At 41.0% G+C, this 27,919-nt stretch overlaps 4 protein-coding genes across 7 annotated transcripts; 3 read left to right on the forward strand and 1 right to left on the reverse strand.

Moving 5' to 3' along the window:
- Positions 1–65: 65 nt before the first annotated feature.
- Positions 66–6,786, forward strand: shmt1 (serine hydroxymethyltransferase 1 (soluble)). 2 transcript variants are annotated; one of them, XM_069149594.1, is made up of 12 exons: positions 66–1,267; positions 2,325–2,425; positions 2,610–2,755; positions 2,897–3,012; positions 3,110–3,270; positions 4,032–4,113; positions 4,308–4,520; positions 4,641–4,754; positions 4,852–4,974; positions 5,585–5,701; positions 5,892–6,002; positions 6,102–6,786. In XM_069149594.1, the coding sequence occupies exons 2-12, from the start codon at positions 2,360–2,362 to the stop codon at positions 6,272–6,274; spliced, it is 1,422 nt and encodes a 473-aa protein (XP_069005695.1). In that variant the 5' UTR covers positions 66–1,267; positions 2,325–2,359; the 3' UTR covers positions 6,275–6,786. The 2 variants fall into 2 exon arrangements, with proteins under 2 accessions (XP_069005695.1, XP_069005693.1); XM_069149592.1 differs by having other exon boundaries at positions 1,251–1,329.
- Positions 6,787–12,276: 5,490 nt separating this feature from the next.
- On the forward strand, positions 12,277–18,361 carry LOC138198270 (serine hydroxymethyltransferase, cytosolic-like). 3 transcript variants are annotated; one of them, XM_069149599.1, is made up of 12 exons: positions 12,277–12,348; positions 13,433–13,533; positions 13,718–13,836; positions 14,633–14,748; positions 14,850–15,010; positions 15,772–15,853; positions 16,038–16,250; positions 16,371–16,484; positions 16,582–16,704; positions 17,197–17,313; positions 17,505–17,615; positions 17,715–18,361. In XM_069149599.1, the coding sequence occupies exons 2-12, from the start codon at positions 13,468–13,470 to the stop codon at positions 17,885–17,887; spliced, it is 1,395 nt and encodes a 464-aa protein (XP_069005700.1). In that variant the 5' UTR covers positions 12,277–12,348; positions 13,433–13,467; the 3' UTR covers positions 17,888–18,361. The 3 variants fall into 3 exon arrangements, with proteins under 3 accessions (XP_069005700.1, XP_069005698.1, XP_069005699.1); XM_069149597.1 differs by having other exon boundaries at positions 12,332–12,410; XM_069149598.1 differs by lacking the exon at positions 12,277–12,348 and having other exon boundaries at positions 13,243–13,533.
- Positions 18,362–21,760: 3,399 nt separating this feature from the next.
- cpsf4 (cleavage and polyadenylation specific factor 4) lies at positions 21,761–25,649 on the forward strand. Its single transcript, XM_069149600.1, has 8 exons — positions 21,761–22,175; positions 22,295–22,345; positions 23,174–23,326; positions 23,466–23,561; positions 23,674–23,767; positions 23,858–23,930; positions 24,147–24,305; positions 24,863–25,649. The coding sequence occupies exons 1-8, from the start codon at positions 22,073–22,075 to the stop codon at positions 24,929–24,931; spliced, it is 798 nt and encodes a 265-aa protein (XP_069005701.1). The 5' UTR covers positions 21,761–22,072; the 3' UTR covers positions 24,932–25,649.
- An 84-nt stretch (positions 25,650–25,733) lies between these two features.
- atp5mf (ATP synthase membrane subunit f) lies at positions 25,734–27,706 on the reverse strand. Its single transcript, XM_069149601.1, has 4 exons — positions 27,612–27,706; positions 26,588–26,695; positions 25,991–26,107; positions 25,734–25,878 (listed from the first exon to the last, which is right to left on the reverse strand). Exons 1-4 carry the CDS (start codon positions 27,625–27,627, stop codon positions 25,850–25,852), a joined length of 270 nt encoding a protein of 89 aa, XP_069005702.1. The 5' UTR covers positions 27,628–27,706; the 3' UTR covers positions 25,734–25,849.
- Between the last annotated feature and the right edge of the window lie 213 nt (positions 27,707–27,919).

The raw sequence follows: 27,919 nt of genomic DNA on the forward strand, positions 1-27,919 counted from the left end.
GCCTTACACAACCTCGGAGTTCACGTCAGGTCCACTGATATGCAATGAGACGAGTCAATATTGCAGCTGTTTACTTTGGAATAATGGATTTGGCAGTTTGGAGAGCGTTTTAAAAACAGCTTTTAAGGAAATGAAATACATACGAAATGTATTTGAACTGTTACATAAAATTAAATAGTAAATTTAAACAAAATACCTTAGAAGGTAATTTGTAAATTTAAAAAAAAAAATTATTTGGCAAATGGTCAAAAATATTTACCAGAAGTGAGGTGAAGCATGACCTCAGCATTTTTTAAATCCTGACCCGTGGAGGGGGCGGGGGGGGCCTGTAACATCATGTTTTAGAGGCGTGATGGATTATATGTGAATTCATGTTGGTGTGATTGGTGTAAAGTCCACATTAACATATCTAACATCGAATATAAAATGTTCAGTACATACTATAATTGGCAGGTTGTAATTTACCAAAATTCAGATGCGTTTGAAAGGTAGTGAAAAACTAACCAATGAAATGACGAAATCCTTTTAAGTATATTACTTAATATACACTTGTAAATTCTCTGTTTGCATAAAATTTGCCTGCAAACATTTTTTAGGATCTTGACAGAATGTTTTTTATTGAAATATTTACTTTATCTTTTTTTTTTTAACCTGAATATTTTTAAGAATAATATCCAAAATAGCACAACAACATAACTGTATGGGAAATATCTATAAATATAAGTTCTCTACTTTCATGTTTAAATATATTAGAACATGTAAGCTTAGAGAGGATAAACGATGGAGAGTCTTAATTATGACAAAGTCTTGCAAGTCCTACTTTTCCTCTCTAATGATTATTTATCTCATAAATCAGAATTATGGACCAAATCTTTTTAAAGAAGGTTTAGTTTACACAAACTGGTGTTGCACTCAGTCTGTATCCCATCACTTATCTGTGAACTGATAATGAATTTCAGCCCTGTTACTGAAAAGCACAAGGTTTTCAAAAGTTTTAATGTACATAATGAGTCTGTCACAGCGGAGGTTTTACCCAAGTTATAATAAACATGAAAGTCTACTGATAAAGGGGTCCACACCCCCAGCGGAGGGTGACGTACTGCGCCTCATATGCAGCAAAATAAAACAAGAAGAAGAAGAAAACCCCTGCGGGGGATTGGCTGAAAGTTTGGCGGACTTTACTGTCTGCAGAGGCAGGTTTTTTTTTTTTTAATCAAACCCCGTGATTTGACTTTAGTCTGACAGCGGCGAGAGTCTCCTTCACCTGGTGAGTGAGCTGGTTCACGTTTTATAGTCGCAGCAAGCTCGACACACAACTGAAAACTTAAGGTTTGTGCGAGCAGATAAGACTTTATTTTATTTTTTTTGCGCAGGAAGTGTACGTTTTATTCTCCCGCGGTGTTGCGGTCGTGACGTGCATCATTTTGTGTTTTCTGTCTAAACAACAACGCCAGCTGCTGAGAAGACTGCTGTTTTGTTTTCACTCTTTAGTTTAAGTTATCTTTAGAAAGTTCCTCCTCATGTCTCGCCTCACTAACGGGTTTAACAGCGGGTGTTTGGTTTTTTTTTGTCTCCTGAGTTTTCCGGGTCGCTCGACCATATCGGGTGACAACAGTAATGACTAACGTGCTCAGCTCGACTTGCTTGTTGAGCAACAGTGAACTTCGTGGAGTTAATGAGCGCGTTTATCTGAGTTAAAAGACAGACAGTGTGGTGAATTGTTTTCGCAGATCATTTCGCCATCGGTCCATGTAAGGAGCCGCAGCATGTCTCAGGCTTTGTGTTGTAATACCAGATCATCTGGTCGGCCCGCTTGTCTGCAGCACTCACTACACACCCTTATCTGCAACGTTTTGTCTATTTTTTTTTTTTTTAACTATTTAATCAACATAATAGTATCTACTACTTTGACAATCATTTTTGAGTCATTTTTAAATGGAAAAAAAAAAGCGCCCAAATTCTCTAATTCAAGCTTCTTAAATGTGAATATTTTCTGGTTCTTTTAGTCCTTCATTATAATAAACTGAATAAAATTTGTCTGTTGGGCAGTACAATGCAGGAGATTTTAAACTGCACCTTTGGCTCCGGAAAACACACCTTAAAAAACACACCTTAAAGATCACAGCAGATCAATAATTGATGATAAAAAAAAAAGCTTTATAGTTGCAACCCTAAATGCACTGGTCATATATACTTTTATGGTTTTTATGTGGCTATTTACTAAAAAGGCTTTGGCTCATTTGAGCATTGTGTTGTGTTTTTTTGTCTGTGTTATTCTTTTCTTGTCTGAGAATAAAGAGGTAAATGATTATCTTTACTTTCAGATCTTCATTTTGTTTGACCAGACAAACAAACAACCATGTCTTCAGCCTGGGACTCGCACAACAAGATGATGCTGGAGCCTCTGGCCATCAACGACTCGGAGGTCTGTGTTCAGTGGATTCACAAGTCTACCGGTCTGTTTACATCTACACACTGGAGACGGTTGGAAATAATAGATATTAAATATACAACTTAAAGGACAGCATGGTTATTCCTGCGCAGCTTCTGTGGCAAAGTGTTGCTGTCGCCCCCGACTGATACAGTGTTTGTGTTTGTTTGTGTTTCAGGTGTTCTCCATTATAAAAAAAGAGAAGCACAGGCAGACGTACGGTCTGGAGCTGATAGCGTCTGAGAACTTCACCAGCAGAGCCGTTCTTGAGGCTCTGGGTTCCTGTATGAACAACAAGTACTCTGAGGGGTATCCTGGTCAGAGGTACAAGACTTAACCCAGTTTATTAAATGATTTATGGAATCCAAATGTTTAAATACACCCTATCAATCGTGAAGCTTCATCTTACCTTCTGTATTAAGTGATAAGTAAAGCTGTAAAGATCAGCATCATCTATGTGTTCAGGTACTACGGTGGTACGGAGCACGTTGATGAGCTGGAGAGACTCTGTCAGAAGAGGGCACTGGAGGCTTATGGTCTGGACTCAGACAAATGGGGAGTCAACGTGCAGCCATACTCGGGTATCAAATATCGATGCACCTAACACTGAGTTGTTGTTTTGCACCATCTTCCTCGGCCCCGTCTCTCTGATTTGTCATGTTTGTGTTTGTCTGAAAGGGTCGCCCGCTAACTTTGCCATCTACACGGCTGTTGTGGAGCCTCACGGCAGGATCATGGGACTGGACCTTCCTGATGGAGGTCACCTGACGCACGGCTTTATGACTGAGAAGAAGAAAATCTCAGCAACGTCCATCTTCTTTGAGTCCATGCCGTATAAGGTACAAAAAAAACCACATGTACTTTTAAACACGCGCACATTCAGAAGTGTCTCAGAGAGTCTGGGATACATTTCTCCTTACTGTAATCATTATAAATTAAAGCAGGGGTTCATTAGTCATGATTAATATTCAGTAGTTTGAGGATGTGGACATGCAGTTGACCTTGCAGCTCCCCCACAAAGCTGGAACAAAGAACAAAAAGCCAATAAAACAAACATAACGGTGTAAAACAGAATAAACAACAAGTTCACGGCTTAAAACTTTAAACCATGAACTTATCTATTCATGTGAAAACAGTGTGACGATCAATAAATACAGGGAGTTGAAATGTATAGTTCAGGATGTGGATAGAAACCTGGGTACAAAGTATTTTTAAAATGAAATCACTGCCCCCAAATATTTCCTTCAGCCTAATCATGTGGCTGAAACCAAACCAGCCATCTAGATATTTGATGTTTGGTAGTGTTTATGAATTTAACTGTGATTCCTTACCACTATGTACCAAATGAATAAGTAGTAGAAAGCTCCAGTAGGCAGATAAGGTACACATCAGATAAATATAACACATACTATAACCTGCAAGGAGGATTAAGACAAATGAAAAATAATATGCAAGAAGAGGAAACACACGAATACACATTAAAATCTAACGTTTGTTTTAGTCTAATAGAGCTTATAGACACAATTACAGTCCTTTTTATATATGTAGTGTTGTGTATATCAGTTGTAGCTGATGTCTATTTGTCTGCTTCTGTTTGTAGGTGAATCCAGAAACTGGCTACATTGACTATGACAGGCTACAAGAAAACGCTCGGCTCTTCCACCCCAAACTCATCATCGCAGGTCCTTAGTGCACACACACACACACACACACACACACACACACACACACACACACACAGAGACACAGACAGACAGACAGACAGACAGTGCAAGTTTGCTTCTGGTTTGCATGTTTGCTTTCACACATTAAGCAAATCAATGTTCTAAGAGTGCATCCGGAGTACATGGAACAAAAATCTCTTTGTCTTTTCCAGGAACAAGCTGTTATTCCCGTAACCTTGACTACGCCCGCTTGAAGCAGATTGCTAATGAGAACGGTGCCTATCTGATGGGAGACATGGCTCACATCAGTGGATTAGTGGCTGCTGGAGTGGTGCCCTCACCCTTTGATTATTGCGACATTGTTTCCACGACAACGCACAAGACGCTGCGTGGCTGCCGTGCTGGACTTATCTTCTTCAGGAAAGGTAAAAAGGAACCGGACACTGTTGCCTAAACAAACCTCATCATTACTTTTTTCTTTCCAGATCGATAATCTTTGCTTTCTCTTTTCTTCCGTAAGACTTTTTCTTTTCTCCGTCTTCCAGGTGTGAGGAGTGTGGACGCCAAAGGAAAGGAGACTCTGTACAACTTGGAGTCTTTGATCAACCAGGCTGTGTTTCCTGGGCTGCAGGGAGGCCCACACAACCATGCTATTGCAGGTACCCCTCTCATCATCATCTGTCTCCCTTTGACTCTGTACTCTCAGTTTTGTCTCGATATGACAGCATCCATCTGACTTCTGTCCTCCACTGGCAGGTGTTGCTGTCGCTCTGAAACAGGCCGTGACACCAGAGTTTAAAGCCTATCAGGTGCAGGTTCTTAATAACTGCAAATCTCTGTCCAGCGCTCTTATTGACCACGGCTACAAGATCGTCACCGGTAAGTGCCGCTCCACATCACAACTGTTTGTACATCTGATCTTCAGTGTCCGTTAAACTTGTACAGATGATAGCCGCATTCACCACAGAGGTGAATGCTCAGGCACACTAAGTCTACTGGCAGAGTTAAGACAGGCACACTGGTCTATTTGTTGGTTTAACAGTCTACAAGGCCCAAATCGGACTAATCATGTTTACACCGATAATCAAAGAAACCCAAGTGTTTCCCATAATCACGACATAAATGGGTCTCATTTATGCCTCAAGGGCGGCACGGTGGTGCAGTGGTTAGCACTGTCACCTCACAGCAAAAAAGGTGTAGTGAAGAAATTTCCCCTCGGGGATTAATAAAGTGTATGAAATCAAAAATCATTTGTGATGTGTTAAAATCATATGAATAACTTTTTTTCTATCCTTTTATAAGTTTACTCTGATTCTTTAGACTTGAAATTCTCCATATGTTACTTACTGAATCTCATCTGACAACCGTTAAAACATATTGAAGAATAACAGTTTTTTTTAAACGGTAGTCACAAAATTCCATGCTCGATGACGCCTGTGTTTCTCTTCACGGTGGTTTCTTCTAATACTCTTTGTGTCCTTCTGTGTAGGCGGCTCTGACAACCATCTGATCCTGTTGGACCTGCGCAGCAAAGGGACCGACGGAGGGCGAGCTGAGAAAGTCCTGGAAGCCTGTGCCATTGCCTGTAATAAGAACACCTGTCCGGGTAGGGTGTGTGGTTTTAACCATTATGCAATGATACATGTAGCTTGTTTATGTACCAAATTTGTGTGTTGTTGTTGTTGCAAATTAGTCAGCCCTTCATTTTTGTCAGTGCAGCTCCAGATGAACCTTGCAAATGTCTTTTTCCCCACAAAGTGCCATTCTTAACTTTTTTTTTTGTATTCTTCTTGTAGGTGATAAGAGTGCTTTGCGCCCCAGTGGTCTGAGGTTAGGCTCTCCTGCTTTGACCTCTAGAGGCTTTCTGCAAGATGACTTCAGGAAGGTGGCTGAGTTCATTCACAGAGGTAATCTTTGAAAGACAGTGTTGATGGATTTGTTACCTTCAGAGAGACCAAAACAAAACATTTTAACTCTGGTGATGAATGCTTTCCCTTCTCCTGCAGGTATTGAGCTGACCTTGGAGATGCAGAGAAGCCTGGATCCAAAGGCCACTCTGAAGCAGTTCGTTCAGGCGCTGGCAGAGGGGGAGAAGTTCCAGCAGCGGGTAGCTGAGATCAAGGCGGAGGTGGAGGCTTTCGCTGGTCAGTTCCCGATGCCTGGCCTGCCTGAGCTCTAGAGGGCAGCGGCTCAGACACCGAAGGCTGCTAGAGTGATGAATATGTGAACATTTTGATGACAATTTTGGTTGTTATTTTGATTGTGTGTCCGTTAAGTCTGTCACTGGTCAGGTCAAAACACGTCTTCATGACCTCACAGCTGTCATGGATCGACACAGTTTAGATCGGAGCTATTTTGTTTCAATGACAAGAAATTTGAGTTGGGCTCCACAGATTTCATTGCCACGTCATTATTAGGTTTTCTTACAGAGCTTTTTCCGCTGTATCTCCAATCTCACACATGACAATCAAATTTAGGCTTTATCTCGTCAGAAATCTTCATTTTTTTTTGTTTTTTTTGTTTTCAATATACAATTCTGAAGATTTCTAACAAACCACTGAAGATTGATGTAAAAAGAATGACTATTGGTTTCATATATGAGCATTATACATGTACACTTATACAGGTGTAATAAATAAAATTGTATTAATAAAGGCACGGTTACATTTAATTAAAGTAATAATGAAGAAATGGGATGTTGATTCATATGGCACCATTTAGACAATGTGATTTACAGAGTTCGGGGTTCAATACCCGCCTGGGACTTTCTATGTTTCTGCATAAGTAATAACCTAAAAGGGAAATGTGTTTGGACGACTAACTTATGCATGTCGTCCATAATGTAAAACTAACCTCATGCATGTAGTCGTAAATGTGACAAAGTCACACTACAAGCAAGAACATGCAATCCTCCAGAGTTTCAATCCCCTGATCGAACCGAGTACTTTCTGATTGTGAGATGACAACGCTAGCAGCTGCAAAATTGTGCCGCCTTTATTGCATGTTTGTCTGGCTTATATAACTTTTAAACATGTTATGGAAGACAGCATGGTGGCGCAGTGGTAAGTATTGTTGACTCCCAGTCAGAAGTTTCCAGGTTCAATTCTTTCCCTTAATGTGGCTTTTCATCAAAGATGTTAATGTCATCCTTTCCAGGCTGAGTCTCAAACCTGGAACCTTCTGTCTCAGAGGCAACAACGCCAACTACTGCACCATTGATCGCTTTTCCATAAGATATTTAAAAGTCATATAAGTCAGACAAGCATGCAAAATGGTGAAATTCGAAGCCAGCATTGTCATCTCACAATCAGGAGGTTCTGGGTTCAATAAGGGGTCTGGAACTTTGTGTGGACGATTGCATGTTCTTGCTTGAATGTAATGCATAAGTTAGTCATCCATATTATGGACGACAAACTTTACTTTTAGGTTATTAATTTTGCAGGAACATGCAAATTTCACATAGAACATCCCAGGCAGGAATCGAACCCTGGACCTTTAGACTAAGAGACGATAACACTGACAACTGCACCAATGTGTTGCCTTCCATAACTTGAACGAAAGTCATACTTATAGCATGTCGTCAGAAATAGCACAATTTGGGACATGTATAATGTGACTTTTTTTTTCATATTTTGGACGACATGCAAATACATTATAGTATAACTTTTTTTCCTATTTCGGACGACATGCCATAATGTGACTTTTTTGGCATATTTTGGACGACATGCTACAGTATGACTTTTTTAAGGCTATTCTTACCCAAATTTAGGTTCACGTGATCAACCAGCTTGACGAAGCATGTGAAAGTATGAAATATTTAATTTCCAGTTGCCAGCAGGGGGCACTATGACTATGAGCAAATATTACCATACCAGTGTATTCGGGGCCGGACTTTTATCAGGGATGTAATGTTTGAGGAAGATTGGAATATGTACATAAAAGTTAGAGCAACTTGTATTTTCATGGGGAGACACTCAAAATGGCCGCCATGCCACGGGCACACCATTGGACGAAAACAAATCCTTTGATAACTTTTCATCTCCCAGGTGTTAAGATAGGACAGACAAAACTTCAGGTTGGTACATCAAAGTCTGTAGGAGGAGTTCATTAAAATACAACACGTGCGAATCGCCAAAAAAGGCGACTAAATACAAAATGGTGGACTTCCTGTTTAGTTGAGGTCATGCCGCCAAGAGACTTTTTTGTACATGTTGGTGTTATAAACATATAAAAATGTGGGTGCATGTAGGTGAAACTAGGTGCCGGGGCTGAAGTTTACCTCGCAAAACACATCAGATGTATTGTCTTATGTCTCAAACGTCAGACTTTGCCGCATCGCCACGGCGATGCCCTTGGACAAAGTCAAACGAATTTCTCAATATATCATAATCAACGTGTTAAGGCTATTCTGACCTGATTTTAGGTTCATGTGATCAACCGGCTCGACGTAGCATGTGAAAGTGTGAAAAGTGTGAAAAGTGCCACGGGCACACGATCGACGAAAACAAATTCTTTTGATAAACTTTTCATCCCAAACATGTTAAGAGTGAACTGACTCAATTTCAAGTCAGTCAGACAAAATCTGTAGGAGGAGTTTGCTAAAGTACAACATATGTGAATCGCCCAAAATGGCCACTAAATTCAAAATGGCGGACTTCCTGTTGAGGTGACATAATGGTGCAATGGAACTTTTTTGTGCATCTAGGTGTGATACACATGTCCACCGAGTTTGGTGCATGTAGGTAAATGTAGCCGTCCAGGCAAAAATTCGCCGGGAGACACGCGTGTACCAACTTTCATGAGTTCTTGTATATAATAAAGCCGCCAAAAATGCAGTTCTTTGCGGAGAAACATAAGGAATGAGAATAATAATTCCTTGGATAACAATAGGGCTTTTGCACCATCGGTGCTCAGGCCCTAACAAGAAACCAAAGTTCAAAGTGCTTTACAGGAATATATTAAGACCACATTAAGAGGAGATTAAAATGCAAAAAAAAAAAACAAAGCAGTGCAAAGAGGTTTAGTAAGGCTTGGAAGTAAAAGACATTAAAATTACAGTTGCATATTTAATGCATTATAAAGCCGTAGCGAACTCATTTTAAGGCCTGTGGTGATCGTGTCAGCAGCCATCAGGTATTCAGGAAGCTGTTTCCACAGCTTGTGAGCATCGACGCTAAAAGCTGTTAGGTTAGGTTATGTAGTTACTTTATTAATCCCCGAGGGGAAATTTTTTCGCTACAGTAGCATATAGGAAGCAATAAGATAATAATAGAATAATAGAAAAGCAATAAAATAGCAGTAAAAAATATAAATATAAAATATAAAATGCACAGTATATACAGTACAGTATATATCTATATATTATATACAAACAACCAAGAAACACAGTCAACAGTGTTATTGTTATGTGATGGATTTTGCCAGAGGTGAGTTATTGTAAAGTCTTATTGCGGTCGGCAGGAATGATCTCCTGTATCTGTCCTTGTGACAGCGGAGCTGGAGGAGTCTTTTGGAGAAAGTAGCTGATAGACATGAAGTTTATTGTCAACTATTCTGATTCCAGCTTCTTATGTGTGAACGTTTTCTGGTTACTTTCATCCTCCATGATAAGAAACTGAATGTCTTTGTTTGTGGACTGCCGGTCTGGACCAAACAAGACAGTTCAGGCTTTGGGAAAACATTTTCCACCATTTTTTTGTCATTTTAAAAACTAACAATTAAATAATTGACAAAATAATCGACAGATTAATTAATAGAGCAAAACAGTTAATAAAGGGGTGATAAAGATTTATGTTAAACAATTTAGCATAACGCAAGATTGCATGTTTTAATTGCTTTTTGCTTTGGAGAGTGCTCCATTTGACAGAAGTAGTGTTTGAACTCTTTGTTTAAAACCAAGAAAGCAAGTTTGTTTTACCTGTAAATTTAACTGAATAGGTTCAACTAGAAATGCCTCCATCGATTTAACCAACCGCTCGGGGATCGCTTGCTCCTGCCTAGTGATGGTGAGATGAAGCCTCATGAGGCATCGAACCACTTCAGCCAATTGGTTCGAGAAAGGGTTCATTACTCGAAGCTTCATGTGCACACGAAACCACCTACTGGCCAAGTGTATAATGACAGGCAGCTGTATCTGAACCACGTGATGCATTGAATTTTTGTGTCTGTTATGGCTGTTGGGAATGACTGAATTCCAAAAATGTATGACCAAATAATTTCTGTACATAAATTATCACATATGTGCATAATAAAATATTTTTTGAATGTATTCTGTGTGTGTAAATTTTCCCAAAATGGTAGTATCATATGATATGGCAGGTTGTGTAATAATGTTTTTCTGTCACTTTAGGAAAATGGCATGGGCTTAAGCAGGCAGAGGACAGTGAAAGTGCTTGTGGAACTAAGAAGAGGGGACTGAATATGCTTGTGTAACTTGGACAATGATGTACAGGACAGGGGACATTTTATTCATTTTTATTCAGAAATAACAGTTTCTCAACAGTTTTTGGTTTTGTGGATGTCCACATGTCAGAAGTAAGGCTAACAGCAGCCACCTTTTCCACTTTAGCCTTAGCCTTCTCCTTAGCTGACTCATACTTGGCCTCCACCACGGCCTTCAGAGCCTAAAGGAAAAAATATATAGTGCTGAACTGTGAGACACAATAAAGTACTCATTTGTTTCATGCATGCACCCATACATACCTGCCTTGTAGGGAGAACATAATTAGGATCCAGTTCGGACACAAATGCCCTGAATTTTTTTTAAATATTTTTTTTTAGATTTAGATTTTATACACTTTATTAATCCCCGAGGGGAATCATCCACAATACTGAAGGGCTGTGTGTCCTTCACTATCATGGAGACGAGGGCTTCATCCACCTCTTGTTTTCTGGTGGCTGGTTAAAAGAGAATAAATACAGTGTCTGTTACCTGTCTTTATTTGCACAATAAACAAAAGTGAACAGGGAAAAATTGTGATGGTGCATTTGTAATATTGTAATGACTTACCTTGGCTGGGTGAAGCTCCAGTTTCCTCCTTATTCTCATGCAAGGCACGGTATTGCCTCAGCATGGATGAGGTGTTGTTATTGTACCCCAACTCACCTTTGAATAAAATAAGAAACTGTGAAAAATACAGTTCTTGATAAGCAAACCTAATGTGTCTGAAATAGAGTTAGATTTAGCTTACCTTATTAGGAGTTATCAAATCAAAGTGTTCCCACACAGGGGAAATCCTCCTCTTCCCAGCTGGCTCCATCTTATCACCTATCCTTCTCTCCTCACTCTCCTAAATCTCCAAACTATCTCTCTCTCTAAACTCTCCAAACTATATAAACGCTATCCAAACTATCTCTCTCTTTCTCTCTCCTAAATCTCCAAACTATCTCTCTCTCTCTCTCTCTCTCTCTAAACTCTCCAAACTCTCCAAACTATCCAAACTCTCAACTGACCTCAACTCTCCACCAACAACCCACATTTTGAACGGAGCCTGAGGGGGTTATATTGCCGTCAAACCTCCCGGCAACACCTGAACCACTTCCCGAAGCAGTCACGTGGTACAGCCGGACAGCGAGCCTTCGGACGTCATCATTTTTGGCTCCTCCCCTAAATGAACGAGTATCCAGCTGTGCAGCCTCATCACCAGCTGTGCCAACTCGCTGCGCAGCCTCAAGCAGCTCAGCCAGTAGACACGGACACCGCGGAGTAACAGGAACGCTGTTTCTACCTGCCTCTGTCTTGGAGAACTGACTCTGGTTCAGCGTCTCTCTCTTTGGCTGAATCCTTGCTTAGAGATGAAATTGGTCAGAAAATGCACTTGAAATAGGATTTAAATGTCAAAAGTGCAAAGGTTACTGTTGGGTTCATGTAGTTTTTGCAGCTGGCAGGAAATTCATGTTGTGTTCATATTACTGTTTTGTCCATTTTTGAGTTATAATATATTATAATTACAAACATTTAACCTTTTGCTTGAGCACATTAATTGTCCGTATTCATTTTGAAGCCCCTGGCTATTAACACTTAAATAAGGCTTGATCTATTTACCACAGGAAAATAATGCAAACATTTGTCCACAGTTGGTTGGCTCTGGTTAATCCAGAATGAATGACGACACGCGCTTCGAGGAAACGCCCCCTCCATTACTCGACACACCTGTAACATCACTACTGTCTGCAGAGGCAGGTGTTTGTTTTTTTTAATCAAACCCCGTGATTTGACTTTAGTCTGACAGCGGCGAGAGTCTCCTTCACCTGGTGAGTGAGCTGGTTCACGTTTTATAGTCGCAGCAAGCTCGACACACAACTGAAAACTTAAGGTTTGTGCGGGCAGATAAGACTTTATTTTATTTTTTTTGCGCAGGAAGTGTACGTTTTATTCTCCCGTGGTGTTGCGGTCGTGACGTGCATCATTTTGTGTTTTCTGTCTAAACAACAACGCCAGCTGCTGAGAAGACTGCTGTTTTGTTTTCACTCTTTAGTTTAAGTTATCTTTAGAAAGTTCCTCCTCATGTCTCGCCTCACTAACGGGTTTAACAGCAGGTGTTTTTTTTTTTGTTTTTTTTTTGTCTCCTGAGTTTTCCGGGTCACTCGACCATATCGGGTGACAACAGTAATGACTAACGTGCTCAGCTCGACTTGCTTGTTGAGCAACAGTGAACTTCGTGGAGTTAATGAGCGCGTTTATCTGAGTTAAAAGACAGACAGTGTGGTGAATTGTTTTCGCAGATCATTTCGCCATCGGTCCATGTAAGGAGCCGCAGCATGTTTCAGGCTTTGTGTTGTAATACCAGATCATCTGGTCGGCCCGCTTGTCTGCAGCACTCACTACACACCCTTATCTGCAACGTTTTGTCTATTTTTTTTTTTTTTTAACTATTTAATCAACATAATAGTATCTACTACTTTGACAATCATTTTTGAGTCATTTTTAAATGGGAAAAAAAAAAAGCCCAAATTCTTTAATTCAAGCTTCTTAAATGTGAATATTTTCTGGTTCTTTTAGTCCTTCATTATAATAAACTGAATAAAATTTGTCTGTTGGGCAGTACAATGCAGGAGATTTTAAACTGCACCTTTGGCTCCGGAAAACACACTTTTCTGTTACCTTAAAGATCACAGCAGATCAATAATCGATGATAAAAAAAAAAAAAAAAAAAAAAAAAAAAAAAGCTTTATAGTTGCAACCCTAAATGCACTGGTCATATATACTTTTATGGTTTTTATGTGGCTATTTACTAAAAAGGCTTTGGCTCATTTGAGCATTGTGTTGTGTTTTTATGTCTATGTTATTCTTTTCTTGTCTGAGAATAAAGAGGTAAATGATTATCTTTACTTTCAGATCTTCATTTTGTTTGACCAGACAAACAAACAACCATGTCTTCAGCCTGGGACTCGCACAACAAGATGATGCTGGAGCCTCTGGCCATCAACGACTCGGAGGTCTGTGTTCAGTGGATTCACAAGTCTACCGGTCTGTTTACATCTACACACTGGAGACGGTTGGAAATAATAGATATTAAATATACAACTTAAAGGACAGCATGGTTATTCCTGCGCAGCTTCTGTGGCAAAGTGTTGCTGTCGCCCCCGACTGATACAGTGTTTGTGTTTGTTTGTGTTTCAGGTGTTCTCCATTATAAAAAAAGAGAAGCGCAGGCAGACGTACGGTCTGGAGCTGATAGCGTCTGAGAACTTCACCAGCAGAGCCGTTCTTGAGGCTCTGGGTTCCTGTATGAACAACAAGTACAGTGAACCCTTGTTTTTCGCGGGGGTTACGTTCCAAATAGAAACCGTGATAGGTGAAATCTGTGAAGTAGTAACCTTTATTTTTTTTACAATTATTATACAATGAAATACTCCATAATACATTGAAACCAAAGAACAAAACCTTTTTACAGGCCCAAGCATTTGTTTAACAAATAAAAGTACTGTATAAATACTGCTGTCTTCCTTATGTTATTTTCCTCCTTCTTTATGGAACGAATGGAAGATTCATTAATTCCGTAATGGCGACCTACAGCCGCATAGCTTCTACCTTCATTTAACATGTCCAGAAGTTTAACTTTTTCTGCGATAGTTAGCATCTTCCTCTGCCTTTTGGGCCCGACCGCAAGTGCCTTTGTCGGTGCAGAACGTTTTGTCGACATTATGGGTTTTAGAGAAACTTGAAATTGCAAGAGAATTTGCAAACTTAAATTTGGCAAGCTGTTTTACGTACATGTACATATTAAACCGCAACGTTATTGACAAACAGGTAGAGAAGAAGCGGAGAGACTGTTTAGCCAATCAGAATGCAGAACACAATGAACGATGCAAATCCGTGAAGCAGCGAGACCGTGAAAGGTGAACCGCGTTATAGCGAGGGTTCACTGTACTCTGAGGGGTATCCTGGTCAGAGGTACAAGACTTAACCCAGTTTATTAAATGATTTATGGAATCCAAATGTTTAAATACACCCTATCAATCGTGAAGCTTCATCTTACCTTCTGTATTAAGTGATAAGTAAAGCTGTAAAGATCAGCATCATCTATGTGTTCAGGTACTACGGTAGTACGGAGCACGCTGATGAGATAGAGAGACTCTGTCAGAAGAGGGCACTGGAGGCTTATGGTCTGGACTCAGACAAATGGGGAGTCAACGTGCAGCCATACTCGGGTATCAAATATCGATGCACCTAACACTGAGTTGTTGTTTTGCACCATCTTCCTCGGCCCCGTCTCTCTGATTTGTCATGTTTGTTTGTGTTTGTCTGAAAGGGTCGCCCGCTAACTTTGTCATCTACACGGCTGTTGTGGAGCCTCACGGCAGGATCATGGGACTGGACCTTCCTGATGGAGGTCACCTGACGCACGGCTTTATGACTGAGAAGAAGAAAATCTCAGCAGCGTCCATCTTCTTTGAGTCCATGCCGTATAAGGTACAAAAAAAACCACGTGTACTTTTAAACACGCGCACATTCAGAAGTGTCTCAGAGAGTCTGGGATACATTTCTCCTTACTGTAATCATTATAAATTAAAGCAGGGGTTCATTAGTCATGATTAATATTCAGTAGTTTGAGGATGTGGACATGCAGTTGACCTTGCAGCTCCCCCACAAAGCTGGAACAAAGAACAAAAAGCCAATAAAACAAACATAACGGTGTAAAACAGAATAAACAACAAGTTCACGGCTTAAAACTTTAAACCATGAACTTATCTATTCATGTGAAAACAGTGTGACGATCAATAAATACAGGGAGTTGAAATGTATAGTTCAGGATGTGGATAGAAACCTGGGTACAAAGTATTTTTAAAATGAAATCACTGCCCCCAAATGTTTCCTTCAGCCTAATCATGTGGCTGAAACCAAACCAGCCATCTAGATATTTGATGTTTGGTAGTGTTTATGAATTTAACTGTGATTCCTTACCACTATGTACCAAATGAATAAGTAGTAGAAAGCTCCAGTAGGCAGATAAGGTACACATCAGATAAATATAACACATACTATAACCTGCAAGGAGGATTAAGACAAATGAAAAATAATATGCAAGAAGAGGAAATACACGAATACACATTAAAATCTAATGTTTGTTTTAGTCTAATAGAGCTTATAGACACAATTACAGTCCTTTTTATATATGTAGTGTTGTGTATATCAGTTGTAGCTGATGTCTATTTGTCTGCTTCTGTTTGTAGGTGAATCCAGAAACTGGCTACATTGACTATGACAGGCTACAAGAAAACGCTCGGCTCTTCCACCCCAAACTCATCATCGCAGGTCCTTAGTGCACACACACACACACACACACACACACACACACACACAGAGACACAGACAGACAGACAGACAGACAGTGCAGGTTTACTTCTGGTTTGCATGTTTGCTTTCACACATTAAGCAAATCAATGTTCTAAGAGTGCATCCGGAGTACATGGAACAAAAATCTCTTTGTCTTTTCCAGGAACAAGCTGTTATTCCCGTAACCTTGACTACGCCCGCTTTAAGCAGATTGCTAATGAGAACGGTGCCTATCTGATGGGAGACATGGCTCACATCAGTGGATTAGTGGCTGCTGGAGTGGTGCCCTCACCCTTTGATTATTGCGACATTGTTTCCACGACAACGCACAAGACGCTGCGTGGCTGCCGTGCTGGACTTATCTTCTTCAGGAAAGGTAAAAAGGAACCGGACACTGTTGCCTAAACAAACCTCATCATTACTTTTTTCTTTCCAGATCGATAATCTTTGCTTTCTCTTTTCTTCCGTAAGACTTTTTCTTTTCTCCGTCTTCCAGGTGTGAGGAGTGTGGACGCCAAAGGAAAGGAGACTCTCTACAACTTGGAGTCTTTGATCAACCAGGCTGTGTTTCCTGGGCTGCAGGGAGGCCCACACAACCATGCTATTGCAGGTACCCCTCTCATCATCATCTGTCTCCCTTTGACTCTGTACTCTCAGTTTTGTCTCGATATGACAGCATCCATCTGACTTCTGTCCTCCACTGGCAGGTGTTGCTGTCGCTCTGAAACAGGCCGTGACACCAGAGTTTAAAGCCTATCAGGTGCAGGTTCTTAATAACTGCAAATCTCTGTCCAGCGCTCTTATTGACCACGGCTACAAGATCGTCACCGGTAAGTGCCGCTCCACATCACAACTGTTTGTACATCTGATCTTCAGTGTCCGTTAAACTTGTACAGATGATAGCCGCATTCACCACAGAGGTGAATGCTCAGGCACACTAAGTCTACTGGCAGAGTTAAGACAGGCACACTGGTCTATTTGTTGGTTTAACAGTCTACAAGGCCCAAATCGGACTAATCATGTTTACACCGATAATCAAAGAAACCCAAGTGTTTCCCATAATCACGACATAAATGAGTCTCCTTTATGATGTGTTAAAATCATATGAATAACTTTTTTTCTATCCTTTTATAAGTTTACTCTGATTCTTTAGACTTGAAATTCTCCATATGTTACTTACTGAATCTCATCTGACAACCGTTAAAACATATTGAAGAATAACAGTTTTTTTTAAACGGTAGTCACAAAATTCCATGCTCGATGACGCCTGTGTTTCTCTTCACGGTGGTTTCTTCTAATACTCTTTGTGTCCTTCTGTGTAGGCGGCTCTGACAACCATCTGATCCTGTTGGACCTGCGCAGCAAAGGGACCGACGGAGGGCGAGCTGAGAAAGTCCTGGAAGCCTGTGCCATTGCCTGTAATAAGAACACCTGTCCGGGTAGGGTGTGTGGTTTTAACCATTATGCAATGATACATGTAGCTTGTTTATGTACCAAATTTGTGTGTTGTTGTTGTTGCAAATTAGTCAGCCCTTCATTTTTGTCAGTGCAGCTCCAGATGAACCTTGCAAATGTCTTTTTCCCCACAAAGTGCCATTCTTAACTTTTTTTTTTTGTATTCTTCTTGTAGGTGATAAGAGTGCTTTGCGCCCCAGTGGTCTGAGGTTAGGCTCTCCTGCTTTGACCTCTAGAGGCTTTCTGCAAGATGACTTCAGGAAGGTGGCTGAGTTCATTCACAGAGGTAATCTTTGAAAGACAGTGTTGATGGATTTGTTCCCTTCAGAGAGACCAAAACAAAACATTTTAACTCTGGTGATTAATGCTTTCCCTTCTCCTGCAGGTATTGAGCTGACCTTGGAGATGCAGAGAAGCCTGGATCCAGAGGCCACTCTGAAGCAGTTCGTTCAGGCGCTGGCGGAGGGGGAGAAGTTCCAGCAGCGGGTAGCTGAGATCAAGGCGGAGGTGGAGGCTTTCGCTGGTCAGTTCCCGATGCCTGGCCTGCCTGAGCTCTAGAGGGCAGCGGCTCAGACACCGAAGGCTGCTAGAGTGATGAATATGTGAACATTTTGATGACAATTTTGGTTGTTATTTTGATTGTGTGTCCGTTAAGTCTGTCACTGGTCAGATCAAAACACGTCTTCATGACCTCACAGCTGTCATGGATCGACACAGTTTAGATCGGAGCTATTTTGTTTCAATGACAAGAAATTTGAGTTGGGCTCCACAGATTTCATTGCCACGTCATTATTAGGTTTTCTTACAGAGCATTTTCCGCTGTATCTCCAATCTCACACATTACAATCAAATTTAGGCTTTATCTCGTCAGAAATCTTCATTTTTAAAAAAAAAAAAATTTCAATATACAATTCTGAAGATTTCTAACAAACCACTGCAGATTGATGTAAAAAGAATGACTATTGGTTTCATATATGAGCATTATACATGTACACTTATACAGGTGTAATAAATAAAATTGTATTAATAAAGGCACGGTTACATTTAATTAAAATAATAATGAATAAATGGGATGTTGATTCATATGGCAGCATTTAGACAATGTGATTTACAGAGTTCAGGGTTCAATACCCACCTGGGACTTTCTATGTTCCTGCATAAGTAATAACCTAAAAGGGAAATATGTTTGGACGACTAACTTATGCATGTCGTCCATAATGTAAAACTAACCTCATGCATGTAGTCGTAAATGTGACAAAGTCACACTACAAGCAAGAACATGCAATCCTCCAGAGTTTCAATCCCCTGATTGAACCGAGTACTTTCTGATTGTGAGATGACAACGCTAGCAGCTGCAAAATTGTGCCGCCTTTATTGCATGTTTGTCTGGCTTATATAACTTTTAAACATGTTATGGAAGACAGCATGGTGGCGCAGTGGTAAGTATTGTTGACTCCCAGTCAGAAGTTTCCAGGTTCAATTCTTTCCCTTAATGTGGCTTTTCATCAAAGAAGTTAATGTCATCCTTTCCAGGCTGAGTCTTAAACCTGGAACCTTCTGTCTCAGAGGCAACAACGCCAACCACTGCACCGTTGATCGCTTTTCCATAAGATATTTAAAAGTCATACAAGTCAGACAAGCATGCAATAAAGGCAGCAAAATGGTGAAATTCAAAGCCAGCATTGTCATCTCACAATCAGGAGGTTCTGGGTTCGATAAGGGGTCTGGAACTTTGTGTGGACGATTGCATGTTCTTGCTTGAATGTAATGCATAAGTTAGTCATCCATATTATGGACGACAAACTTTACTTTCAGGTTATTAATTTTGCAGGAACATGCAAATTTCACATAGAACATCCCAGGCAGGAATCGAACCCTGGACCTTTAGACTAAGAGACAATAACATTGACAACTGCACCAATGTGTTGCCTTCCATAACTTGAACGAAAGTCATACTTATAGCATGTCGTCAGAAATAGCACAATTTGGGACATGTATAATATGACTTTTTTTTCATATTTTGGACGACATGCAAATACATTATAGTATAACTTTTTTTCCTATTTCGGAAGACATGCCATAATGTGACTTTTTTGGCATATTTTGGACGACATGCTATAGTATGACTTTTTTAAGGCTATTCTTACCCAAATTTAGGTTCACGTGATCAACCAGCTTGACGAAGCATGTGAAAGTATGAAATATTTAATTTCCAGTTGCCAGCAAGGGGCACTATGACTATGAGCAAATATTACCATACCAGTGTATTCAGGGCCTGACTTTTATCAGGGATGTAATGTTTGAGGAAGATTGGAATATGTACATAAAAGTTAGAGCAACTTGTATTTTCATGGGGAGACACTCAAAATGGCCGCCATGCCACAGGCACACCGTTGGACGAAAACAAATCCTTTGATAACTTTTCATCTCCCAGGTGTTAAGATAGGACAGACAAAACTTCAGGTTGGTACATCAAAGTCTGTAGGAGGAGTTCATTAAAATACAACATGTGCGAATCGCCAAAAAAGGCGACTAAATACAAAATGGTGGACTTCCTGTTTAGCTGAGGTCATGCTGCCAAGAGACTTTTTTGTACATGTTAGTGTTATAAACATATAAAAATGTGGGTGCATGTAGGTGAAACTAGGTGCCGGGGCTGAAGTTTACCTCGCAAAACACATCAGATGTATTGTCTTATGTCTCAAACGTCAGACTTTGCCGCATCGCCACGGCGATGCCCTTGGACAAAGTCAAACGAATTTCTCAATATATCATAATCAATGTGTTAAGGCTATTCTGACCTGATTTTAGGTTCATGTGATCAACCGGCTAGAGGTAGCATGTGAAAGTGTGAAAAGTGTGAAAAGTGCCCGCCACGCCACGGGCACACGATCGACGAAAACAAATTCTTTTGATAAACTTTTCATCCCAAACATGTTAAGAGTGAACTGACTCAATTTCAAGTCGGTCAGACAAAATCTGTAGGAGGAGTTTGCTAAAGTACAACATATGTGAATCGCCCAAAATGGCCACTAAATTCAAAATGGCGGACTTCCTGTTGAGGTGACATAATGGTGCAATGGAACTTTTTTGTGCATCTAGGTGTGATACACATGTGCACCGAGTTTGGTGCATGTAGGTAAATGTAGCCGTCCAGGCAAAAATTCGCCGGGAGACACGCGTGTACCAACTTTCATGAGTTCTTGTATATAATAAAGCCGCCAAAAATGCAGTTCTTTGCGGAGAAAAATAAGGAATGAGAATAATAATTCCTTGGATAACAATAGGGCTTTCGCACCATCGGTGCTCAGGCCCTAACAAGAAACCAAAGTTCAAAGTGCTTTACAGGAATATATTAAGACCACATTAAGAGGAGATTAAAATGCAAAAAAACAAAAACAAAGCAGTGCAAAGAGCTTTAGTAAGGCTTGGAAGTAAAAGACATTAAAATTACAGTTGCATATTTAATGTATTATAAAGCCGTAGCGAACTCATTTTAAGGCCTGTGGTGATCGTGTCAGCAGCCATCAGGTATTCAGGAAGCTGTTTCCACAGCTTGTGAGCATCGACGCTAAAAGCTGATAGGTTAGGTTATGTAGTTACTTTATTGATCCCCGAGGGGAATTTTTTTTCGCTACAGTAGCATATAGGAAGCAATAAGATAATAATAGAATAATAGAAAAGCAATAAAATAGCAGTAAAAAATATAAATATAAAATATAAAATGCACAGTATATACAGTACAGTATATATCTATATATTATATACAAACAACCAAGAAACACAGTCAACAGTGTTATTGTTATGTGATGGATTTTGCCAGAGGTGAGTTATTGTACAGTCTTATTGCGGTCGGCAGGAATGATCTCCTGTATCTGTCCTTTTGACAGCGGAGCTGGAGGAGTCTTTTGGAGAAAGTAGCTGATAGACATGAAGTTTATTGTCAACTATTCTGATTCCAGCTTCTTATGTGTGAACGTTTTCTGGTTACTTTCATCCTCCATGATAAGAAACTGAATGTCTTCGTTTGTGGACTGCCGGTCTGGACCAAACAAGACAGTTCAGGCTTTGGGAAAACATTTTCCACCATTTTTTTTGTCATTTTAAAAACTAACAATTAAATAATTGACAAAATAATCGACAGATTAATTAATAGAGCAAAACAGTTGCTCTATTAAAGATTTATGTTAAACAATTTAGCATAACGCAAGATTGCACGTTTTAATTGCTTTTTGCTTTAGAGAGTGCTCCATTTAACAGAGGTAGTGTTTGAACTCTTTGTTTAAAACCAAGAAAGCAAGTTTGTTTTACCTGTGAATTTAACTGAATAGGTTCAACTAGAAATGCCTCCATCGCCGTGATGTGATCGATTTAACCAACCGCTCGGGGATCGCTTGCTCCTGCCTGTTTGAGGTCACAGGTCAGTCTGCGGCTGCGCGCCTTCCGTCCGTTCACACAGAACGAGGTGCAGTCAGTTGAGAGACAAAACAAAAACTTTGCGTCCCGACCTGCGTTCAAGAACTTCAGACTTTAAAACAAGACATTAAAGCTTCAACCCGCAGCAGCTGTTCGTTTCCTCTTCATCGCGGAGCTGGTTTGTTGGTAGCTCCTCGATTAGCCTCGTTAGCCTCGTTAGCCACTTCAGCTGGCTGATGAGGAAGCTACCAGCTAACTAGCTCGACTTCAAGCTAGCTCGGCCGTAACGGACATTTGTTTTGCGTGGTGAACCGAACCGGAGCAAACATGCAGGACTTGCTGGCCAACGTGGATCACATCAAGTTCGACCTGGAGATCGCCGTGGAGCAGCAGCTGGGAGCGCAGCCTCTGCCCTTCCCCGGCATGGACAGTAAGTACTGTGATGCTAGCTGCTACGTAGCCTCCGCAGGTGCCCGACTGACTTGTTGACGTTTATCTTCGCGTCGCCTCGTTGTTTTGATGAAGATGTGATCGTGTGTGTTCCTGCAGAGTCCGGGTCGGCGGTGTGCGAGTTCTTCATGAGAGCAGCTTGTCAGAAAGGTAAAAAAAACAACAACAAAAAAACCCCACAACATTACACTGCTGCTCTGCACGTGAAGGGTGTTTACATCAGTAAACATCAGTAAACATCAGTAACTCAGTTTGAAGCCATCTGTTTTGTTTATTTAACTCCTGTGAAGCTCTTTCCCACTAATTATTGGTGGTCCTTAATGTTTTCAAGCCAGTTGAACTCCTCGTGTCTATTTGTTGTTGTTGTTGTTTTTCAAGTGATGATTTAAAAAGTTCATAGATCTCGTGATCAAGTTGAAATTCATGTGTATTTTTGAAGCGCTTGAAGATCCAATCATCTTTTAAAGCAAAATGTCACGCGAGAGAACAAATAAAAACAAATGCAGCGGTCAAAGTTGGTCAAAGACACACGAGCTGTATTGATTGATTCTTGTTCACAGCTGGCATTAGGGACACGTGAATATAAATAAATATGTGAACAGTTCAAAGTTAATAGATAAATAGAAAACGTCATCAGTGCAGGGTTGTCTGATCTCTGTCTGAATTTGTAACGGAGATTTGCCCATATGTAGTGTGAGCAGCAGCACTGTTTGTGAGTTGTGTGTTCGAGACAGAAATCCAAATTAAATCAAGTAAATAAACAAATAAAATGAATGTTTAATGTAGTTTTAGGACACTGGCCTAAAGTTGTAAATATGTGTCATCATCTTAAAACATGAGTGCACAAGATCTGCGGTCGAACTTTTCAGATCAGTCTCTTGTCAATTCTTTTGTAAACTAGCGTTTGTTTTAAGTGAATAAGATCCTGACTGCTCATTGACCAAAGGACAAAGTCATAGTCTGTGTTGTGTCCCGCAGGTGGGATGTGTCCGTTCCGTCACATCAGCGGAGAGAAGACGGTGGTGTGTAAGCACTGGCTCAGAGGACTGTGCAAGAAGGGAGACCAGTGCGAGTTTCTCCACGAATATGACATGACCAAGATGCCTGAATGCTACTTCTACTCCAAGTTCGGTTGGTAGACTCGACGCTTCACTGAATCACGCTCTCAATACGTTTGTCTTGTGCCTCTTAATCAGCAACCAGTGCATCCGTCCTCGTCTGACAAGGCGCTCCACTGATGACGCTGAACGTTTTGTGTCGATCTTCACAGGCGAGTGCAGCAACAAGGAATGTCCCTTCCTGCACATCGATCCAGAGTCCAAGATCAAAGACTGTCCCTGGTACGACCGAGGCTTCTGCAAACACGGTGAGGCCGAGCTCGGCGCTGGACGTTCGAGCGCCCGAAACACAGTTTATACTCGGAGTCCCTGCTGCTTTGAAAGGAACTTGTATAATTTGTCCCCATGTTCCTGCCTCAGGTCCCGACTGCAGACACAGACACACAAGAAGAGTGATCTGCGTGAACTACCTGGTGGGCTTCTGTCCAGAGGGGAAGTCCTGTAAATTTATGCAGTAAGTGATGAAAGCTTAAATAGAATAAAAAGATTTTGGAGACGTCTCTCTGCAGTTGTGGAGATTTAACAGTGAGATGTTCCTCTGCAGCCCCCGCTTTGAGCTGCCGATGGGAGCTTCTGAACAGCCTCCTCTGCCACAGCAAAACCAGAACCAGACAAAGGTACGGGAGCACATGCACAAACACCTGATGCACATATGTCTGCGTTTAAATGATGACGTGTGGATTCATCTCTCTCATTCATTAGGAAGTGATGAAGCTTCTTCTTCAGTGGATTTCATAATTTCAACTTGTTTTAGCTGCACTGCTCCTTGTTGTTGTTGTTGTTGTTGTTGTTGACGACCTACAGAGCTTCTCTTTGCTTGTCTCCCGCTGCAGCCTATGCCTAATATAGGCCGCTCGTCGCTCTCCTTAATCCAGCTGACCAACTCCAGTCCGGGACACCGGCCGCAGAACAACATGATGGCCGCCTCTCAGCAAAATCACATGACTGCCAACAGAGGGCCTCGTCCACTGGACCAGGTCACCTGCTACAAGGTGAGTCGTCTGTACATTTGACAGTTCGGTTCAATCACGGTTTGATGGTCAGTTTTCTGTTCAGTTCGTTACATTTTTGGTGAAATGTGGAAGGAGGGCATTGACCATTTCAACATGATTTTCATTTAATAGGCAAAAAAAAAAGTAAACAACTGTTTTGTCTGAACAAAATTCTGGCTTAGAACATAAAGAGTGTAAACCTCTTCAGCCATGTGATTGACTGCAAAAAGGGCTGCATATCTTTTGCCATAAACATCACCAAAGCTTTGGTTGTGGATTTTGCCATGTCTGAATCTGCAGAGAGAGGCTGTTTAAATACTTTAAATCCACCCCTCATACCAACAGTCCTAACAATTCAAGCAAAGATGAAGGAATTGGACTCGATTGAGGCTCTTGGAGGCGCTTCACCTCTCATCTGAAAAGCTTATTTACTTCCAACTGAAGTCAAATGAGAGCTGAAACGTCTTCAAGAACCTCGATCAAGTGCAGCTGCCTTCAGATAACGCTTAAACACACCGTGACCTGGCTTCATTTGTACGTCCTCCCTGTGTTTGCAGTGCGGTGAGAAGGGCCACTATGCCAACAAATGCACCAAAGGCCACCTTGCCTTCCTGAGTGGACAGTAACCTTCAGCCTCGAGGTCCCAACACCACACTGCTGAGGCTCACTGGCCCGACGAGAGCAGAGAGGAAACCGGGCTGCTTTCAAAAGACTTTAACTGCCATGTGTGACCTGACAAGACACGGGCAGTAAGGATACATAAACATAGCTATTTTTTATTTTTTATTTTGGCCTCTTAGAAACTGTGACAGGAACAGTAACAGTCACACTCTGCGTGGCTGTGGTGGAATGACCTGATTTGTGGGGTCATCTACAGTTTTCTATGTTTGTACTGTACAGTCCATTTAAATTTGCAAGCAGGCATTAAGAACAAGGCATCACACCGAGGGTCCAGTCTGCAGCACCGTCACCTGTTGCTGATATTTATTTCCTCGGGTCTTGTGACTGCAGGTGCCACTTTTCTGTATAATTCTAGTAAATCTGTGATGAAAACCAGCAGGAATGTAAGTTAATGCAGTTTGTATCTAAAGACCAAATCCCTCCTCCATCATTACACTGACTCACACTTGACAAATGTTGGGACATTTCAACCTGGAAGTAGTTCATCGTTCAGCAGCTGTGTACGGAGGCCCTGCGTCAGTTCGTTTGAATACAAGAAGAAATACAACGAGGAAACGTGGGAGGTTCAGCAATATGGAGGATAACTTTTGTATCGTTGACCGTCAGCTGATTCAGTCTGAAAATACTCCGTCTGTACAAATAAATATTCTTGTTTGAGATTTACCTGCTAGACCTTTTTGATGTTCCAACAAGAATATGAAAGCCACTGTTATCACACACTCTTAAGACATTATATCCAACTCAAGCTTGATGTTTTTTTTTTTTATTGGTCACAACAGTCACATTAACACAACAGAGCTGAGAATAGAACGAGCCAAGAGATCCGAGTTCAGGCCCTGAAGGTCTGATGGCTGCTGAGGAGCTCAGTGGTACTTCCTCCAGCGATCATGTTCTACAAGAGGAACCGAAGGAAACGGACGATGGTTACAAGGAGGGCAACAATCAAACGTTGGGAGATTAAAGACATCCTCAGCAGGATGTACGGGAGTGTGTATGTTTCTTACTGATGTGGTCGTACTCCCACAGGTAGCTGAGAGCCACGTAGCCAACAAGTAGCATAGCTACACCACCGATGCCTCCCTTCTTCACATTGATGTACTTGTTGTAGTATCTGTCATGGCCTGGAAGATGTTGGGGGGGAGGGGGGGAAGAGAATAAAATACAGCATAAACTACAGCTGGAAACAAAACCGGCATCCTTCAGGGTCCTTTTTGAATAATAAAGATGTGAGAGAATTACACTTGCTGTAACATGAATGAACTACTGGGTCTATATTCACAAATGATCTCATCTTGGTAAGACTCCTCTTAAACTATGATTACAAAAGACTTTCCTCTTAAAACTACAGACAAAGCTGCTGGGAGCTACTTTTAGTCCGATGATAATACAAGGAGTTCTTTTTAATTCAATAATTCAACTTGCATTGTGTATTGATGATTTAAATGCCCTCATCAAGGGATCTCGAACAGCGTGACTCAATAACAAATGCTGCTGACCCAGAGAGAGACTGTATATTTTGTCAAAACATTTTAGGTGCTAAAAACAAAAGGTAAAAGGATGTAAAGACTTTGACAAAACAAACACGCTGGAGGTTTCCTGACCTCGGCGGATGGCTGCGATGACTCCGTTGGGGGTGAAGTCGCGGCCTCCGAGCCACGATCCCAGCTCACCCAGTTTCACGTCCATCAGTCGCTTCTCAGTGATGGAAACTGAACACAGATGGAGGAGAACATTTAAACCGCACACGATCCATACAGAACAGGGTGGAGGAACTTTTAATGAACTATAAAACCTGCAAATAATATTCACACACACACACACAAAAAAGAGTAAATACACCAGAGCTGAAATTATTTATTATTTAAACCAAGTTATGCCAAACCTCTTAATAACTTGTTGTCTGATTTGTGACTAACGTGAATATCTTTGAGTTGTGGATGTTTGCTCAAACAAAACAAGGACTGTGAAAACTACAATTCAATTGCATTGACAGACTAATCGATACTGAAATATAATAATTAGTTAGATCAACAACTTCCTCGTGGTGAAGTCATAAAGCAAAACATTCAAAGTACAAATACACCAGCTGCGTTGCAGCGGCTCATATTTACAATCAAACCGGCTGCTACAGCTTTAATGAATGAAGTGTTGATAAACGCAGCGCAAAGCGCGAGCCATCGTTGTTTTATAAATGTTTAATACGTTTTAAGATTAAATGAACAAAAAGGAGGAAATCGTGAGTTCGTGGTGAAGGACGCGTTTACCGCGCGAGCTACCGGGAAGAAAACGTTATCTAATTTTATATCCAAACGACGACAACACAAGTTATTGAGGCTTCATCTTCACCGGAGGTCAGTTTAAAACGTCCTGATCCTCCCGGAGCATCACAATTAATCATGTCCGCTTCAAATCTGTCAATGACACGCAAAGTCCTTGACGGGACTCGGAGGCGTCATCGCGGCCTGCGGTCACAACGAAGACGTCCCGGTGACAAACTGACGGCCAGCCCGACATTAAAAACAAAAAACAAAACACCAACTGTCTCTAAAACTCAGCATTTACCAACAGCACGTCACATAAAATACAAATGTCTGGGTATTTTTGGGGCAAACGGCACGCTGTTACCTGGTCTGTCCGCCATCTTGACCGGTGCAGGGAGACGGCTGCGGGGAATGATGGGTATGAAAGAAAGAAGTGCATTATGGGAGAAGATGCAGTTTTAAAGTTTGTCCACTAGACGGCGGCAGAAGAAATAAAACCAGACGTAAAATAATAACGCTGAACAAAACCGATGAGGGAACATTTAGTTGTGCTGAATATTGTCTTGATTAAAACGTGATAGATTTAAATCGATCAGTGTGAAAGGTCCCGTGAACACGACTCTGGAACAAGATGGAAATGTCTTCGTCAGACTTTTACAAAAGGAACAAGTG

Source organism: Embiotoca jacksoni, unplaced genomic scaffold (genome assembly GCF_022577435.1).
Source record: "Embiotoca jacksoni isolate LCO1_2020_lvr unplaced genomic scaffold, fEmbJac1.0.p SCAF_15, whole genome shotgun sequence".
NCBI lineage: Eukaryota > Metazoa > Chordata > Actinopteri > Embiotocidae > Embiotoca > Embiotoca jacksoni.